The 18,996-nt window shown below is 50.0% G+C and overlaps 1 protein-coding gene across 3 annotated transcripts in view; it reads left to right on the top strand.

Moving 5' to 3' along the window:
- The first annotated feature begins 8,737 nt into the window (after positions 1-8,737).
- The window catches only part of COL2A1 (collagen type II alpha 1 chain), a 74,772-nt gene continuing 64,513 nt past the window's right edge, over positions 8,738-18,996 (top strand). The window contains exons 1-7 of one of the 3 annotated variants that reach the window (XM_074980273.1): positions 8,738-8,875; positions 10,462-10,557; positions 15,151-15,357; positions 17,121-17,137; positions 18,001-18,033; positions 18,168-18,200; positions 18,299-18,352. In XM_074980273.1, the coding sequence (XP_074836374.1) occupies positions 10,464-10,557; positions 15,151-15,357; positions 17,121-17,137; positions 18,001-18,033; positions 18,168-18,200; positions 18,299-18,352 (438 nt within the window). In that variant the 5' untranslated portion in view covers positions 8,738-8,875; positions 10,462-10,463. Of the gene's footprint in view, positions 8,876-10,324; positions 10,558-15,150; positions 15,358-17,120; positions 17,138-18,000; positions 18,034-18,167; positions 18,201-18,298; positions 18,353-18,996 lie in introns of those variants that run through there. The other 2 variants (XM_074980272.1, XM_074980274.1) reach the window with 2 other exon arrangements.

The raw sequence follows: 18,996 nt of genomic DNA, 5'->3' as shown, positions 1-18,996 counted from the left end.
TGGAAGGGACCTCAGGAGGCCATTGAGTCCAGCCCCCTGCCCAAAGTAGGATCAACTTCATCTAAATCATCCCAGCCAGGACTTAAAAACTTCTAGGGATGGAGAATCCACCACCTCTCTAGGCAACCCATTCCAGTGCTTCACCACCCTCCTGGTGAAGTAGTTTTTTCCTAATATCCAACCTACATCTCGTCCTCTATAACTTCAAACCATTGCTCCTTATTCTGTCAACTGTCTCTACTGAGAACAGCCTCGCTCCATCCTTATTAGAGCCCCCTTTCAGAAAGTTGAAAACTGCTATCAAATCGCTCCTCATTCTTCTCTTCTGCAAACTAAATAAGCCCAAATCTCTCAGCCTCTCCTCATAGGTCACGTGCTCCAGACCCCTGACCATTTTCGTTGCCCGCTGCTGAACCCCTCTCCAATGTGTTCACATCCTTTCTTTGCTGGGGGCCCCAGAACTGGACATAATACTCCAGATGAGCTTTCGTGAGCACAGACTCACTTCATCAGATACTGGTCTTGGAAATCAATGCTTGGAAAGACCAGCATCTGATGAAGTGAGTCTGTGCTCACAAAAGCTCATGCTCAAAACTTTTCTGTTAGTCTATAAGGTGGCACAGGATCCTTCGTTGCTGTTAGATCCAGACTAACACGGCTACCCCTCCGATACAATACTCCAGATGTGGCCTCACTAGAGCTGAGTAGAGGGGAATAATAACTTCTCTAGATTTGCTGGAAATGCTTCTCCTAATGCACCTCAGTAGGTCATTAGCCTTCATGGCTACAAGGGCCCACTGTTGACTCATATCCAGCCTCTCATCCACTGTAATCCCCAGGTCCTTTTCTGCTGCACTGCTCCTTAGCCAGTTGGTCCACAGCCTGTAATTGCTTGGGATTCTTCTGTCCCAAGGGCAGGACTCTGCACTTGTCCTTGAACCTCATCAAATTCCTTTTGACCCAATCCTCCGATTTGTCCAGGTCAGTCTGGACCCTATCCCTACCCTCCAATGTATCTACTTAACCTCCTCCCTACCTTAATGTACTCTGCAAATTTACTGAGGGTGTAATCCATCCCCTCATCCAGGTCATTAATAAAGATGTTGAACAATAGTGGCCCTAGAACTGATCTTTGGGGCACTCCACTTGAAACCGACTGCCAACCAGCCACCGATTCAATGAGGACTACCTGTTGGGCCTGCCTGTCGAGCCAGTTTTCTATCCATCTTAAAGAGATGAAATAAAAAGCTATTTCACCCAGTCCCCTAAATGGCCTTCCTCAAGGATTGACCTCACAGCTCTAAGTTTAGCATGCTAATGCTCAAACCGTTGAGCTATCCCTCCCGCCTGAATGGACTTTAAACAGGGCTACGACTGCCAAAGGCTGTAACATATTAATTGCCATTCATTGCAAGATTTAAAAAATAGTTGTATTTAAATGCAGTTTTAAATGCACATTTAAACAATAATAGAATATTAGTCATTTAAATATTTTGTATGTTTTCTACATTTTCAAAGATACTATTTTAATTACAACACAGCGTACAAACTAGGTTTGCCGTATTTGACCTTTCTCCCCTGTCCATACCATGCTGTGAGGGGCTCCATCAGCAAGCTAAAGGGGCTGGGACTCCAGCCTGTGGTGGTGTCTGGGAGCTCCAAGCCATGGTGGTTGGGAGCCCTGAGCCCTTTTAAATCATGGGGAGCGGGGAGGAGGGTGTCTGGGAAATCTGCCCACCTGCCACAGCATCGGTAGGCTGGGTAATTGTTCACACAGCTGGCCCATCCTACTACAGCTACGATGCCCATTTGACTTTGTGGCTTCTCCTGAGTCTGGTTCAGTTTTATCCCATGTCAGTCTCTGCTGTGCACTGAAGAAAGTGGATAATCGGGGGGGCTAGTTTCACACTTTCAGGTGTGACAAACCGGGGGGGGCAGTCTGGTGGTGGGGGACCGATTGGGGGAGACTTCGGACTGGAAAAATGGCTGGTGTCACCCTTCACGGAGTAACAAGGCTGCGGGGGCGACCAGGGTGGGACCTTGTGCAGGCCAGGGAATTAAGCCAGGGCTGCATAGTGCAAAGACCGCCCCCCAGGCGGGGTTCTTTTTAACAGTTTCCATCTCATGCAGAATAAATTTTATTGTGCGCACCCATGCACGTGTGGATGTGCACCACCAATACAAACAAATGCTGCTCACCTGGGGTGGCTGTGGGTGCTCTGCTAATCAGCTGGGTGGGAACTGAATCTCTCCTGGGCGGCCGCCCAAGCTGACAGGGAACTCTGCCCCTAGGTTACACAGCAGGCGGTGACAGAACCTCATCCTGTTCTGGGTGAGCCCCAAAACATCAAAGAGCTGCAGTCACCTCCCTTGATTGCAGTACGGCCCTATCATAAAGGTGGGATTTGCCAAGCAGCCTGGGAGATTTGGGCACCTGATTGTCAGTGCTAGGAAAATCCAGCCTCTTAAGGTATGTCTACACTGCAAGTAAAACACCACGGCTGGCCGGGGCAGGGAGAACAGGTTGTTTTATTGCAGTGCAGATTTCAGGCTCAGGTTACAGAGCAAGCTCTGGGACCTTCCCTCCTTTCACAAGCCTTGAAGACTGAAATAAAACAACCCTGCAGCCTGAGCCCAGTAAGCCCAAATCAGCAGGCACAGTCTAGCCGTGGGTGTCTATCTGCAGTGTAGACACACGCTGAATGTTTTGCTGAAGGTCACACAAGGAACCAGGCTTTCAACCAGAGCGCCCTCTAATTATTTTCCCATCTAGGGGTAGAATAACTGTTGTCATGTGCACTAAGTCACGGACAGATGTATACCACACATAGCTACACATGTTGCCTGCTGTGGGCACTCAGCTAATCAGCTGGCACCTGACTGGCACCCCAGTCCAATGTTTTAACTGTAAAACCACTCTTTCCCCTTCCCCTCTTATGCAGCAGCAAAGCAACGCTTTGCAAGTTATATGCACTGTAGCATTGTGTGATAAAGATCAGCCTTTGCCACCCCCATCCCCCAAACCCACGAAGGCTATTTTCCTCTCTCCCATCATCCGCCTTGTAAAATAAAGCAGAAGGCCCTTCTTGAAGCCTCCCCAGTTCAGCCGGAGCCAGGCCAAAGGGGAGCCCTGCAAATCCAGTAAGAAACCAGCTTTTCCCACCGACCCTTTGCTGCACGTCCCTGTCCTGAAGATCCCAGAGGATCTTGGTGTGTCCTAATGACAGGCTAGAGAGGCCTAAAAGTAGCAAACAAAACCACCTAGCCTGGGGTACGCTCAAAGGTAGCTGTGCAGAGCAGAGAGCCACAGCTATTCTCAGCATGGGTGGACCTCGGAGCTCTGTGGGCTGGCAGCACACATGGCTCCAGGAAAGTTAGTGAAATGGCTTTGCTGATTTATTGATCAGGCTGTTTTAGCCGCACTGGGCAAACACGGGGAGTGCGCACCGGCATTTTTAATGAGAGATCCTCATGGGTTATTTTTGGCGGAAGTTCCCGGACAGGACAACATAGGGATTGTTTTTCCCTCTGGGCTTTTAGGGATGCAGTGTCCTGCTTCGGAGGCTCCCAGCATAACTCCGGTGTGTTGGGCGAAGTCACAAACGCCCGCTTCCCCTGCGATGTCGAGAAGCGATCATTTCCATAAGGATCATTGGAATGGCTGGAATTGTCAGACTGGTTTGGAACTATGGTCCAGCTAATCCTACTGCCTGCCTCCAACAGGGGCTTCTGAGAAAACAGCTAGATACCCCTCAGAAAGCAAATGGCGGGGTAGGCTGAATCCATGTAATTATTCTTGGGAAGGCTGTGTGGCCTAATAGTTACAGACTCCGGCCTGGGATCTGGCTGATCTGTGGTCTAGATCCGGTTCTACCTTTTGGATGACCTAGTGCAGTGGTTCCCAAACTTTTCATTACTGCGAATGCCCAGTCTCCCCCTTAAACCATTCACGGCCCCCCGGCATCAAAGACAGTTCTAGCCTCTATGCACATTTTCCATCATTAAATAAAAAAGGAAACCACAACATAGATTTTTTGGACTTCAATCAGTAATATTATTGGAAGATATTTCATTTAAAAATAATAATTGATTGTAACTTTTCCATTTATTTACAACTTATTTTCTATGATTATTTTTATTTATCTTTTTTTTCATGCCCCCCCTGCAATACCCTCACTGACCCCCCAGGTGTCTGAGGACCTTAGGTTGAGAACCACTTCCCTAGTGCAAGTCAGTTTGCTGCTCTGTGCTTCAGTTTCCCCATCTGCAAAATGAGGGCAAGGACACTGCTCTGCTTTGAGATTTACTGGTGAAAAGAACTGGGCACTAGTGTTTCTATCACAGTACTTTCTAGGCATGGAGAGGAACCCAGTTGTGCTTCACACTATTCAAATAGATCTGAAAAGCTGCTGTAAAGACCTTACCTAAAGGTCTTGTCCTAACCTTAAACACAGCATGACTGAGTCTTCTCATATGATTCCAGTCCTCAGCTGTACTGGTGATATCTCCCAGCTTTGTGTCATTTGCAGATTTTATGAATACATTCCAACTTTTTCTATCAAGGTCACTAATAAAAATGTGACATCAGCTGGGTCCCAAAATCAGTCCCTTAAGAACTTCACTGGTAACCTCCTCCCTGTCTGACAGGTCACCTTTCAGTATGACTCATTCCCCACCCCGTGGAATCCCCTTAACCAGTTTTTTATTGCGTGCTCCTCATCCTGGAGTTTTACTGAGTTGGGCACATCCTCAGGATGGCAGATTGAGGAAGCCCTCTGTGAAGCGATCGCGGGGGGTTGCGCCGAATAATACAGAAAATGGCACCATGGACCAGCAGTCCCTAGGAGAAGGGAAACCAAGGCAGACTGAGCTCTCTGAGCCTTTTTAGGCACATAGGAGAAGGAAACTGATCTCAGATCTATGCTTTCTCCCTCCAGTGTACATGTCGCAGTTCTTGTGCCGGTGCACGATGGTTGGTGTGAGAGGAGAGAGTGGGGCTGTAACTCTCAAGCCAAGTGCACTTTTAAATCCATTCACACGGAAAGGTATCTCTCTTGATGCTACAGATTTACCTCTTGATGAAAATCCTATGGCAAGGGATATGGGAGGCAGGTGGTGGAGACCACTGGAAGCATTTAGCCACAAACCTGCATGTAGATGGCCCAGGTGGGATGGTCGTCTGTCTGCTGATCTGGAACAGCAGCTTCCGTACAGTGCCTAGGTGTCAAAGCAGCCCTATTTAGGGACAGAGCTGCTTTCTTCGAAAAAAGAGGGGAAGAGCCAACAATCCCTAACTACGGCTTGTTCCAATTACTCCCTGTCAGTTAACCGCAACTGACTGGCTATCCAATTTTTGCAGTCACAAAGGAAAATCAACAACTAAACAGAAACTACACTTTGCCTCCTGGAACCTATGTACTCTTCTTGATTGCCAGGATCGCCGTGAATGCAGGACAGCAATCATGGGTAGAGAACTTGCACGTTGTAACAGTGAAGTTACAGCTTTAAGCGAAACACCTATTTCTAGTACCAGCCAGTTCACAGAGGTTGGAGCAGGCCATTCATATTACTGTGTGGGCTACCCTAAGGGTCGTCTAAGGCAAGCAGGAGTCGGCTTCGCCATCAGGATGTCACTAGTCCCCCAGCTTGAATCTGAGCCGCATGCCATCAGTCCTTGCCTTATAACCATAAAGCTTAGACTGAGGCAGGGACAATGCCTGTTACTTGTTAGTGCATGTGTACCCCCTTTGACTGCCACAGATGTTGAAAAGGAGGCTTTCTACGCTCGCCTGAATTCAGTGATGTCTTCAGTACCTTATAAATCCAAGCTATATATTCTCAGTGATTTTAATGCTAGAGTTGGTCAGGACTACACCACATGGCCAAAGGTGGCTGGACATCATGGCTTTGGAAGTGAGAACTCAAATGGCACTCTCCTTCTTCAAACCGTGTGCAGCATGAACGTGCTATTGCAAGCACATTTTTCCAACAGGCGAACAAATACAACGCAATGTGGAAGCACCCTCGGTCTAAGCATTGGCATATGGTTGACTGCTTCATCACAAAACAAAGAGATCTTTCTGATGTCAAGTTGACTAATGCAGAGCATAGCACGGACTCCTACTGTGACCACTACATGGTACGCAATGTTGTCTCCTTGAACCTTTGTCCGTCAAAGCATCATCATTCTGCTGTATGCTGAAGAAAGTTGGATGCAGGTAAACTTGAAATACCCAAGACACAAACGCTCTTTTGACGCCATCTTGATGCTTCCTTAGACATCAGCAACGAAGGCCCAGAATGGCCACCCTCTGTTGATGATAATTGGATTAACATCAAAGAAACAACCTACAGAATGGCCGCCGAGATCCTCGATTTTCAAAAGCGCAGGCACAAGGCCTGGTTTGATGACAAGGACAGAGATGCCCAAGCTCTTCTTGATAAAATGCATGTGACACACCTGGCTTGGATCAACGATAAAGAAAAGGCCTGCAGGAAATCAGCATATATTCGAGCGAAGCAGGGGGCACAAGTCAAATTACAGCAAATGAAAGAGGATGGGTGGAAATATCAAGCAGCTAAACTCCAAGGCGTGGCCAATAGACATTTTTAAAGCATTCTATGAAAAATAAAAAATGATGATAAATAAGTAAATAATAAAATAAAGTTCTTTTTCAACCTGTGGAACTCCTTGCCAGAGGAGGCTGTGAAGGCTGGGACTATAAGAGTTCAAAGGAGGGCTAGATAAATTCGTGGAGGCCAGGTCCATAACAGGCTATTAGCCAGGGGGCAGGAATGGTGTCCCTGCCCTCTGTTTGTCAGAGGCTGGAGATGGATGGCAGGAGACAAGTTGCTTGATCGTTGTCTTTGGTCCACCTGTTCTGGGGCACCTGTCACTGGTCACTGTCAGCAGACAGGAAGCTGGGCTAGATGGACCTTCGGTCTGACCCAGTAATGGCCTTTCTTATCGTCTTACGTTTATGTTCTTATGATGCTGAAGGCAGTCTATGGGCCACACATTGCTGGCTGTACACCAGTATGCTCTGCTGATGGCCTCACTTTGATCACAGATAGTGCTAAAATCCTTGACTGCTGGAGCTGAACATTTCCACAAAGTATCAAAAAGCAGGACTATAGGACTGAAAGGGATATGGAGTATGGACCCCTGCTATTGCAGGGGACTGTATCATACTAGCATTCGGTAACTTGTAGAGCTGTGGTGTCCAACATGTTAGCCACATATGGCTGTTTAGCCAGTTGAGCGTGGCTAGAATCATAGGGTTGGAAGAGACCTCAGGAGGTCAAGTCCAACCCCCTGCTCAAAGCAGAACCAATCCCAACTAAATCATCCGTCAGAGCTTTGTCAAGCCAGAACTTAAAGACCTCTAGGGGTGGAGATCCCACCACCTTTTTAGGTAACCCAGTCCAGTGCTTCACCACCCTCCTGGTGAAACAGTTCTTCCTACTCTCCAGCCTAGACCTCCTCCGCTGCAACTTGAGACCATTAATCCTCGTTCTGCCATCACCACCAAAAATAGCCTCTCTCCATCCTCTCTGTGATCCCCCTTCAGGTAGTTGAAGGCTGCTATCAAATCCCCCTCACTCTGCAGGTGCCACCACCCAGCTGATAAGCAGAGCGCCTACATCCACCCACGGACGGCAGCAAGTGTTTCTATTGGCGGTGCACATCTACCCATGCTTTGGTGCACAGAACAAAATTTATGCCACCCCAGATGGAAAAAAATTAGAGGGAGCCCTGGTCTGTATCTTCGCCAAGTCAAATGACTCTGAATCGTTTCTACTCAACTCCACTCCAGGCCCTCAAATGGCAGAGCAATTGTCCAGGCCACCTGAGGATGCAGCTGGATGCGAGAGCTCTTAGGAGATTCAGGTTTCTTTCTGTCTCAACTATTTTAACCCTCTCTATGGCCCACCAAGAGGACTAGCTCCTTGAATGATCTGTCAGAAGCAGCCCAGTAAAAAAGTGGTCTCCAGACCTGGTTTGGCTTTGCACTTTCCCCCTAAACCACAAACACACAATTGCTGATCTGTTCACAGCCTAGTTCACTTCCCAGAGGTAAGCAGTCCTAGAGCTGTTGATATTCCACGCACACAAGAGAGCTAGGGAAGGAAGAGGTGCACAAGGTAGAGTGAAATACCCAGCGCATTCTGCTTCACCAAGAGGGACTCTTGTAGGGAAAAATATTTGTATAAAGGAAGGGGGGCGGCGTTTGAATTTACCTGGCTTTCAGGGATGAGTCTTGGTGATGCACAGACCGCTGGATTTCAAAGTCACGTTGCCGGGTGTGGGTGGGTAGCCTGCCTTGCTGATGTCCTGTTTATAAATAGAGGCCCTCATTCAGCCCCAGCTGAGTCCACAGGGTGGGTTGGCAGAGAGTTACGGACATATGCAAAAGACATGCAAATGAGACCAATTTAAATACTGTCGCCGAGGGGCAAAACTTGGCTGCTGCCGGCACCCCTGGCACAGGGACGGGCCAGGAGCTGAGATGCTGGTCGCGGCGGCTTTGCTCCTTTTAAATATGGCCCCACCCATGCTGGGCGCCTCCACCAATGGGCGCTCGGCGCCTCCCCTTGCTATTGGCTGGGGAGGTGGTGCACGTCCCCCCGGCCCTTCCAAATGCCCGTCGGTGCAGCCGTCGCCCGGCCCGTTCCCCGGACGTCCCAGGACACCCACGCGCACGTGGCAGAAGAGCGGCAGCAGGGGGCGGGGCGCGCCAGAGGCCCCGCCCCCCTTCCCCGTGGCAGGTGCCCCGCGTGGAGCGAGCCGCTACGCGCGTGCTGCACTCAGCCGCTGAATCGGGACGCGAAGGCAGCTGACTCCCGGGGGTAGCCCCCAGCCCCCGGCTGCAGGGTAGTAAGCCTGGGAACTCCCCCAGCGGTGCTAGGGGGTTGCAAAGAGGGCCCCCCGCCCCAGCAGGGCTAGCAGCAAAGCACAGGGCAGCCCCCCGCAGCTGGGGCTTGCAGAGCCTTATGCAGCGCCTATTCCTGCCCCCCGCGCCCGGTTAGCCCCCTGGGGGGATGACAACCCCCCCCCCGAATTAAAGCGTTGGGATCCGCGCCCTGCGATCAAGAGAATGGTGCAGGCGCTGACTGTGCACCAAGGGGAAAGGCCTCTCCCACCCCTCCCATAGTCTTCCTCCCGCCCCCCCGGCCCCATCCTCCTGCAAGACCTCAGCCCCGGGGCTGTCCCAGCCTGGATGCGCTCCCCGCGAGTCTGCAGAGAGACCTGAGCCAGGGCGCACGAGCGCATCTCTTTTTCTCGTCTGCTCGCGCCACTTTCCCCAGTCGGCGAGACCTGTGTTTACCAGCCTGGGCACAAGCCGGGGCGAAGGGAATTCCCGGCCCGTGGAGCGGGATGGGATTTAATCTGAAATCCCCCCCCCCCACACCCTCTGTTTGCAAATCCCCTCCAGAAACCACGTCACTCGCAGGGTAGCGGGCCGGGGAGTTGGGGTGCGAGAGAGCTGTGGGGGCGGGAACAGAGGGGCCGGGGTCTGGGCTGCAAGAGGGGAACAGAGGGGTCGGGGTCTGGGCTGCAAGGGGGGCACAGAGGGGGTCGGGGCCTGCGCTGCAAGGGGGGCACTGAGGGGCCAGGATTTGGGCTGCCGGTAAGACTGGGGGGCCGGGCGGGGTGGGGGCGATCCCTGGGAGCCGCGCTCTGGGCTGGGAGGCAGCGCAGCGAAAAGCAGCGTGTGAACTCAGCCGCGCACCCCGGTGTCACTCCGGAGCGACACCGGATTGACCGGCCCCGGCGCGGGGGTGCTGGAGCTTCCCGCGGGAGGGCTGCACCGCGCCCCGCGGGACCCGAAGACCCCTCCGAGCCCCAGCGAGGCGCGCTCCATCGCTCTCCGCTGCCCCGCACGGGCCCGGGGAACTTCGGCGGAGACACCCCCCCCCCAAAGTCTCCTCCCCCGCCCGGCTCCGCGCACGCCTCGGAGCGGGGCTTCCAGCGCCTCCCCCCCGGAGCTGCGCGGAGCCGCGAGGCGCAGCGCGCCGGGGGCCCCCACCGCTGCCCCTGCCCGGCGCGCGTCTGCAGAGCCACAGCACTGCCCGCCGCGCCCCCTTGGGCCCTCCCCTCTTTCCGCCCCCTCCCTCGCTCCGTGCCCCCTTTGGCTCCGGGGCTGCACTCCAGCGCCGGCAGGAGGAGGGGTCTCCAGCCCGGGGGACGGGGCTCGGGGCTCAGGTTACAGCGCAGCTGGGGGGCAGGGGAGGACTGAGGCCTGGGCATATACACCGGCTCCTAGAAGGCAGAGGGCCCATATAACCGCGGTGCCTTGGCCCAGAGCAGACGGTGCGGAGGTTCTGCTGGGGCCTTGGTACCTTGGATTCTCCTGCGGGGCCCAGCCAAGGAGGGGGAACTAGGCTGCATGAGGGCTCGGTAGTCCCTGGGGAACCAGCCTCCTCCACTCACAAAGGTCCTGCATGTCTAACATTTAGACATGGGCCGCTCTGTGCATTCGAGGACTGTCCTGCTGCTTGCAGCCAGCCAGCTCATCTTATTAGCAGTGGTCAGATGTCAGGAGGAGGATATCCGTAAGTTGCACCTTTTTCTCCTTTTCCCCCTCTCTTTGCTGTTTCTCCTGAGAGGCCCAGGGCTCCACCCGGCAGCTATGGAAGAGGGAGAGGCAGAGAGCGAAATCACTGCTTCAGGAGGGATGATGGGGTGGTGGGAGCAAGCGGTATAGAGGTGAGGTGGATGTAAGAAAAGTACCTTACGACCTGGAAAACTGGCGCTTTTCTCCTCTGTACCTGCTCTAGCATCCGGCCCCCTGCGCTCACTGTTGAGCTCTGTTCACTGTCATGCTTTGGTGGCCTTAGAGGAGTTTGGCATTCATTAATCCCAGCCTCTTATTTTGGCTCTTGCCCCCCCTCTGCAAAGATTTCCACCCTCAAAAGGGCAGACCCAGCTTGGATCAGAACCCACCCAAGGGAGAACGCAATAGTTCTCTGCCTCCTGCCGCAGCCAAAGAGTTCAGGCGGCCGAGCAGCGTGGGGTGGGCAGTTCCCAGGGGGAGCCGGACAAAGAGGACAGTCCGAGACAGACAAGCCAGAGGCTAAAATTTACAAAGAAAGACGTTTGTGCACTAATTTCCCTCCCCTCCTGCCCCACAGCCCCCTTCTCGTGTGGGGCTGGGGTGCAAGGGGCCGAGGAACTTCAGGGCTAACTCGGCATTTTGTTTAAGGATCAGAAAGGAAATTCCTCCTCCCCGGATGAGGCCACCTGAAGGATGAGAGACATTCCAGACAGACACACTAGACAGATTGTTCAGCTCCCCCACCCCTTCTCTACCCTCCCTCTATCTGAACCCAAACCGGGAAACGAGGGGAAGGCGACGGCGGGGGGAGCGGGGAAGGATTCCATTCCCCCCTCCCCCGCCCGTCATATCCCTATTTTTGCAATTGCCAGTCTTTGAAACAGAAGGATGATCTTGTAGCAGGATGTGCCATTGAAGTCCAATGCACAGCCAGCCCTTCCCCCCACCCCAGGAAAAAAAAATCTGGTCTGGCTTATTGTTCAGCCTGGAAGCTGGAAACTTTATTAGGTAGCAAGGATTTTTTTTTTCACTTGTTTGGGCAGGTTTCCTATTGCTCAGATTCCATCTCTGTCTCCATATGGTCCAGACTGTAAATCAATTTCAGAGAGAGAGAGAGAGTGCTTGAATATGCCTCCTTGCTGCTGGGCCTTGCTGTGTTTCCCACTGCCAGCCTGAGATTCCAGCAAAAAGGAGCTGAAATTCCTTCCATTCAGGCGCAAAGGCGTTGCTAGGCCGGGTTCAGTCTGCGGAGTTTGTAACAAAAGGATTGAATGTGTAAGATTTCCCAGCGAGACACCTTCATCTGGCCACATACCAGTGGGGCTGGATAATTAGTATAGTGGGGGGTGCTGAGCAGGGTTATCCATAAGCTGAGCACTTTGGGAGAGATTCAGGTGCCATGCAGACTAGCAGAGTGCCCATGGAGCGCTCACAGCCATCAGCCTGTGTTTCTTCTGGTGGTGCACCTCCGCACATGCACACAACAAAATTTATTCCACCCCAGGCGGCAAAAATTAGCAGGAACCCAGCTGCTGACAGCCCCTGAACCAAAGAGTGAACTCTGTCTATGATGGGAACCACTTCAAGTTAGGTAGTTTGGCAACATGTCCAGTTCCAAGCCCCAGTACCACATGCCTCCCAGGAGAACGCCAGAGTTGGGGAATCAGTACCTGTTCCTGGTAACCAGTCTCGGGGAGCTGTGCTCACCTGTAGCTTCACCAATAACAAGCAGTCCTCTGGCACCTTAGAGACTAACAAATTTCTTAGGTTCTGAGCTTACGTGGGTAAAAACCCTCTTCCATTCTTTTGAAGAAGAGGGTTTTACCCGTGAAAGCTCATGACCTCATACATTTGTTAGTCCCTAAGGTGTCACAGGACTGCTTGTTACTTACTCCTGATGAAATGATGCTGATCGGTTAATTAATTCCGTCTTTTGTCTCCTTTAGGGGGGCTGAGCTCCCTGCTGGACTGTCGATTGTACATCAAAGCTTAGCAAACAGCAAACAGTCCTCCGGCACCTAACGGTGTGTTCACACAGCAGAGTTATTTCGGAAGAGCAGCCAACTAGCGACACTTTGCGAGTGTCCTCACAATACAACCATCCCATTGAAATAGCGGATGGCTTATTTCAAATTTGGTAAACCTCATTCTAAGAGGAATAGCCCTGATTCCAAAATAGCTATTTCAGAATAGGGGCTGTGCAGACAGGGCATAGGGCCTATTTCGAAATATGCTACACCGCATCCAAGGTTTCTCATCCAAAATCAGCTCTGTTGCGGCTGGATGCTCTATTTCGAAAGAGCTGAGCGCTATTCCAGAAAACCTCTTCCAGAATAACTTATTTTGAAATAACACGGCTGTGTGGACATACCATAGAAGCTAACCAATTTATGAGCTTTTGTGGGTAAAACCCACTTCTTCAGATGAAAACAGAGCAGAAGAGCAGTGTGGCTCCTCTAAACATCTGTCTGGTCTGCACTCTCTAATTGAGACTAAATAACATCCTTCCTCCTGTGCTTGGATTCTTGAGGTGCGCAGCTCAAGGCATGACCCGGCCAGTCCGTGGGCTGTAGTCCTCTCTAAAGCAAAGGCTCGCACCATTTCCCAGGAGAGGAGCTTTTTTGGGGTTCGGATGGCTCCAGCCCTTTCTGGAGGCTCATCTGCAAAAGTTTTTTCCAGGCCACGGAGGGTAAACTCAATTCCCCATTGTGAGCCGTTTGTTTGCGTAGGGGAGATTGGCAGCAATGGCTTCCAGATGGAGCTGAAACGCTGCCCTTATTTATTTAAACTGGTTCCTAACAGCGCAACCTGAATCGAGCTCTGTGTGCGCGCAAGAAAAGGCCCATTCATGTGAGGCAGGGTCCCCTGGGCTCCCCAAGGTGCCCAGGTTCCTTGCACAAAGACCCCTGCTGTCATCTCAACGGCCTCCATCAGGGCTTCAGACATTCACCTGGAATGTGTTGGGGTGGGGGGGGGATCAGATACCAAAGAGGCGCTTACGTTTTTTATGGGTCTCCCCTGTCCAGATCTCCTTTTATTGAAGTGTTATAATTGGGATAATATTACAATGAACTTTTCCATGGACAGTTGGATGCTTGTTCTTTCATGCATTTTTATACCCCCCCAAAGCCCTTCCCCCCAAGACTGCAGCAATTCCACCCAGCAAATCCCTGGGCAACTTGAGCCATTCATGGATTTGACTTTTCTTCTGTTGGCTTCTCCTTTAGGGTGTTTTGATTAGAAAACCAGCCTTCGCCCAGAGAGAGCGAGCGAGGGCTGTTGATCGTTGTTTGTCACCAGGTTCCATCTGCAGCGTGCATTCCAGACGCGGCCAGGGGGCATTTAAAGAACTTTCTCTGCTGCTTTTCTCTTCCCCCTTTTCCCATTTTTTTCCAGTGTAGTGATGGGGGAGAGAGTTGAACAAACAGACTGGGGTAAAGCTGCCCCTTTGGGCAGGGCTGAGAGAGGGAATCTACACCTGCTTCTCTTCCCTGTCTACACCAGTATAAATCTGGAGTCACTCCATTGGAGCCAATTAAATGACACCGGTGTAGAACTAGTCTGAAACCTGGCATAGGCCTGGTGCACTACCAGCTCCTGTAGAAAAGAGACACATGGAGGTTTGCTAAGAGTGTGTCAATACAGCAAAGTTATTTTGGAACAACAGGCGCTATTTCAAAATAACTTTGCAAGTATCTACGCAATGCAACCACTACTTCTAAATAATTTCAAAATAGCGAATGGCTTATTTCCAATTTGTTAAACCTTATTCCATGAAGAATAGCGCCTATTCTGGAATAGGTATTTTGGAATAGGGGTTGTGTTGACAGGGAACAGGAACTATTTTGAAATAACCTATTCCAGAATAGTTTATTCCAAAATAAAGCTACTGTGTAGAATGGTATTTCGGATTAGAACCCCTAGAAGCAGAACTTCCAGGGACTCTAATCTGAAATAGACTCTGCTGTTGTGTGGCAACACTATTTTGGAATAAGCTTTGGGGCTTCTCTGACATGTAACCATGTTATTCAAGAATAGCTCATTTTGGCATAATAGCTCTGGAATAAGCTATTCTGGAATAACTCTGTAGTGTAGACAGACTCAGAGGAGGCATAAGAGGGTTGGATTCAGTGTGGGCAAAGTCAGATGCAGACATGGCTTTGAACTCTCCCTGACTCACAGGCAGAGCGGTGTGGTCAGTTTCACTCAGCAAAAGGGAGGCTGATAGGAAATTAACAAAGTGAGTGCCAGGTAGGAAGCTTTGAACTTTACAGCAGCTTCAGTAGCGCAAGGGCTGTGGGCCTTCAAGACAGTTCTTCCTTATAGTATCCACTGGAGGAGGTCAAAGAACTATCTTTGTTTTGCTCTGCTTCTGGAGAGGGGTACAGACCTGTGGGAGGGTTGGGAGAATCCATTGTACCAAGGGAGCTGGCTTGGACCATGAAACTGGGCGGTTATTTCTCTACCCTACTGCAATGGGTATGGGGTTGCTCTAACTGATGCTGATGGTATGACCCTGTTTCTCTCTTCCCCTTGTGGGTTTTCTTCTTGCGTCTCATTCCCCCTCTCCCTTCCTTTCCCTTCGGCACAGAGGAGGCAGGCAGCTGTGTGGAGGATGGGCAGAGGTATAGTGATAAGGATGTGTGGAAACCCGAACCCTGCCGGATCTGTGTCTGTGACACGGGGACCATCCTCTGCGACGAGATAATCTGCGAAGAAATGAAAGACTGTCCCAGCCCTGAGATCCCCTTCGGAGAATGCTGCCCTATCTGCCCAACTGACCAACCTGCTGTCAGCGGTCGTAATTTATTTATTTCCCTTCCATAAATAAATTACTCAAAGATAATTGCAAAGATTAGTCGCTCCCCCAGTGGATGAGCACCCAGCAAAAGATGGGAACATCCATGGGACCTCACTGGGAAAGGCCACTTCTCCTGGACTTGTTTGGGTCCATCTCTTTGCCTAGAGCATAGAAGGTCTAAAACAGAGGTGGAAAATATACCCAAAAAGTTACTTGATAAAAGTACAGCTGCTTTCACTTCTGGAAACTTGTGTACAATTTAGGGGGTGGGTGTGTGTGTGTGTGTGTATACACACCTTTCCTCATGTCGTTTGCCTGAGGGTCACCGGTAACTTATACTTAAGTACATCCCCCCAAAGCAGCTGCACTTTGACTTAAGTACCTTTTTTAGGTACGTTTTCCCCCTCTGGTCTGAAATAACAGTTTGGTCAAGTCGCAGGCAAGAAAGAAGATAATTAACATATGCGATTACTTTAACAGCACCAACTCTAAAGGAATCTAAGTCTGTCCCAACGCCACAAGACAGCACCAAAGCTATCTCTGCCCCGACTATGAATCAAATTCCTGTGCACCAGAGAAACTGTATTTAAAGCCGCTGCCTGCAGGTTTTTAAGCCATGAAGGCGGAAACGGCACAGTGCTAAGTACATTGGGCATGGGATTTTTTTTTTATCGGTTTGGTGGTTTTTTTAGCATTTAACCATTACACAGGGATCACAAATTGCAGGGTGAGCTCTGCTGCTGTGATATAAAAATGAGCCTTTTGGTACTAGCAAAGATCAAAACTCCCTTGCTTTTGAATTTTAATACCCTCTCCAGAATGACCCACGTTATGGCAGAACTACCAAGTTTGGGGAGGAGGGGGCGGTCACGGGCAGTCATGACTGTCCAAGGAGAGGCCATGGCGCTGTGTAGATCAGAGTTTTGTGCCTGGCTTTGTAAAAAACTCACGGTGCAATAATCAGTTTCCCCAGCTGCAAAAGAGGGCCACATACTCAAACTCTCCCCGTCTGGGGTGTAATTCACTCCCATTCATGAAGTGTTCCAAGTACCTCCCCTGAGGCCAGCGCTGCTGTTTTGAAGACCTTCTCTGTTCTGGTCCCATTGAAAGCAGAAGTTGCCTTTTTTAACCCTTTGCTGGCACAGGCTACTTTTCAGTGCTGCCTCTGGGCCCCCCTCGTTAATCAGGAATGGCCGGCGAGCCTGCCAGTGGCTGCGAAGGGTTGAGAGCAAGCGTTAAGCTTTTCCCCTGAAATGCAATCAGGCAGATTTGGACATGTGCTGAACACAGCTTTTTAACTCCTGCCTTTTTGGGTCTTTGGCACGTTGGCTTCAGAAGCTTTTGGTGCGTGTGGGTTTTGTTTTTAACCTACCCTGCTTGTCTGAATGCATTGTTCTTTGGCTGCTTCATAACCATGCCCTGGTCCCTTCTGGGAGGGCAAAGCAACTAGGTCGCCAGGGAGCTGAAATTTTGGCCACCTGCCATTAGCAAATTGGAAGTCTATTATCCTGTGATGCTTTGCATGAAGCTTTGCCTGTACATGTGAAATGCTGGCCAATTCACCCCTACCCCCCCCACACAAGCAAAGCAGTGACAGCAATACTCAGGCAGCTGGGTATAGAGGAGAAACAGGTGTTACCCCAATGAAGTCCTTTCTGGAGTCTTATCCAGTCCCTTGTCGTGCGCATCTTTGTCTGCAGAGGTGCTTAAATGAGAGGCTTCATCACAGTGCTGACACTTTCTCTCTCTCGTTTCAACAGGGCAACCTGGCCCCAAGGTGAGATCCTTGTTCATCCTGTTTATTACCAACACATTTTTCCTTTTGGGCAGTTTCATGGTGCTAGCGTTCCAGATTCTGTTCTCAGTTTACACTCTTGTCAGTCAGGCATGGCTTTGCTGGAGTCAGTGGCCTTATACCAGTTTGAGACTGGTGGATGTGATAACAGAATTGGACCCCTGCACAAGTTATTTATACCAGGCTAGTCAATGCGGTGCAACCTGGCTAGTGTGGACACATTTGTACAGAGTTTCTATGGCATAGCTTATTCCCAATGGATAGGGACAACTTCAGCTGGACATGGTCTCAGAGGGGTTGCTGTGTTAATCTGTAATTTCACACACACACACACACACACACACACAAGCAGTCCTGTAGCACCTTAAAGATTATCAATTTTATTTATTAGGTAATGTACTTTCATGGGTAAGACCCACTTCCTCAGATTCTGGAGCAAATTCTGAATCTGGTGAAGTAGGTCCTACCCATGAAACCTCATTACCTAATCAGTAAAGTGGCTTGTCTTTAAGGTGATCTGAAGAAGTGGGTCTGTCCCATGAAAGCTCATCACCTCATACGTTATTTTGTTAGTCTTGGAAGTGCTACGTGAGTGCTTCTTTGTCTTTAAAACGCTACAGGACTGCTTTTCAATGGGACAGTGATTTCTGGGCTTACAGTGCCAAGTGCTCGGCAGTGCTCTGCTCAGTCCTTGGCAGGGATCTTTGGACACTTAGGATAGAAATTATAGGCATTTCTGTGATGGGTCTAGGAGTGGGCAAGGCAGAGGGTGAGATGCATTAATCACATGCATCAATTGTAGGCAGAATCATCCGTGTTCTAATTCCAAGTGCTTTGCTTTTCAGGGACAAAAAGGGGAACCTGGTGATATTAAAGAAGTAAGTTTTAATCCATGTTTTCTGCATGTCCTCCATTCATTTCTTTCCCCGGGGTGGGCAAGGTGCATCTGGAGAATCCCGTGGGAGTGCCCTTCTCAGCTAAGTTTTCCTCCGTTTCTCTCTCTCCCACCCAGGTTGTAGGACCAAGAGGGCCACCCGGACCACAGGTGAGGAGCTGTTGCATACTTTGGATGTTTGGAGGGGGTGGATCTCCAAACAATATTCTTCACAGTCTACTGAACTCCTCTTCTCTCACCTGTTTCAGGGACCCGTAGGGGAACAAGGACCAAGAGGAGACCGTGGGGATAAAGGAGAAAAAGTGAGTTGAAGAAAAAAACAATCAATACAGAAGAGAAGTGGGGAAAAAGAGGGTTAAAACATTTCCAGGAGCATCAGTGTGGTATCTTCCCATTTTAATATTTCTACCTCTTGACACGTGAATAATAATCTTTCAGATTTAGACTGTAATTTCTGTGGGGTGGAAAATTTGCCATCTCTGATGATGTCTAGGGGACTCAGACAGGGACCAGTCCTCGATATAGCTCAGCATCATGGTTCCATTACAATTCTATATCATCGGTGACTAAGCTCTATAACCATATCATATGGTTAATAATAATTAATGTATAAAACAATTAGTATAGGCTGTGAGTTGTGATTAATAAAGCACCACTCTGTATGAATAAGAAGGATGCTCTGTCCTTCATGACTGACAATTTGTCACTGATGAGTTACTTATAATAATTAGTGATGTGTAATTAATGCACAATGTGGGCTATTGACATCCCAATGCATAAAACACCACTCTGTATTAATAATTATGCTTGATCTAGAACAGTAATAGAGCATATAGAATTAGTCGATTACAATTTATCAAGTGATACGGAATTAATAATTGCCCTGGAGCCTTCGGCATTCCAAGGAGTCATTCAGATCAGCAATAAGTATGCAGACTGTAGGTGG

Source organism: Carettochelys insculpta, chromosome 29 (genome assembly GCF_033958435.1).
Source record: "Carettochelys insculpta isolate YL-2023 chromosome 29, ASM3395843v1, whole genome shotgun sequence".
In the NCBI taxonomy this organism is placed as follows: domain Eukaryota; kingdom Metazoa; phylum Chordata; order Testudines; family Carettochelyidae; genus Carettochelys; species Carettochelys insculpta.
This window is presented reverse-complemented; position numbering and strand designations above follow the sequence as displayed.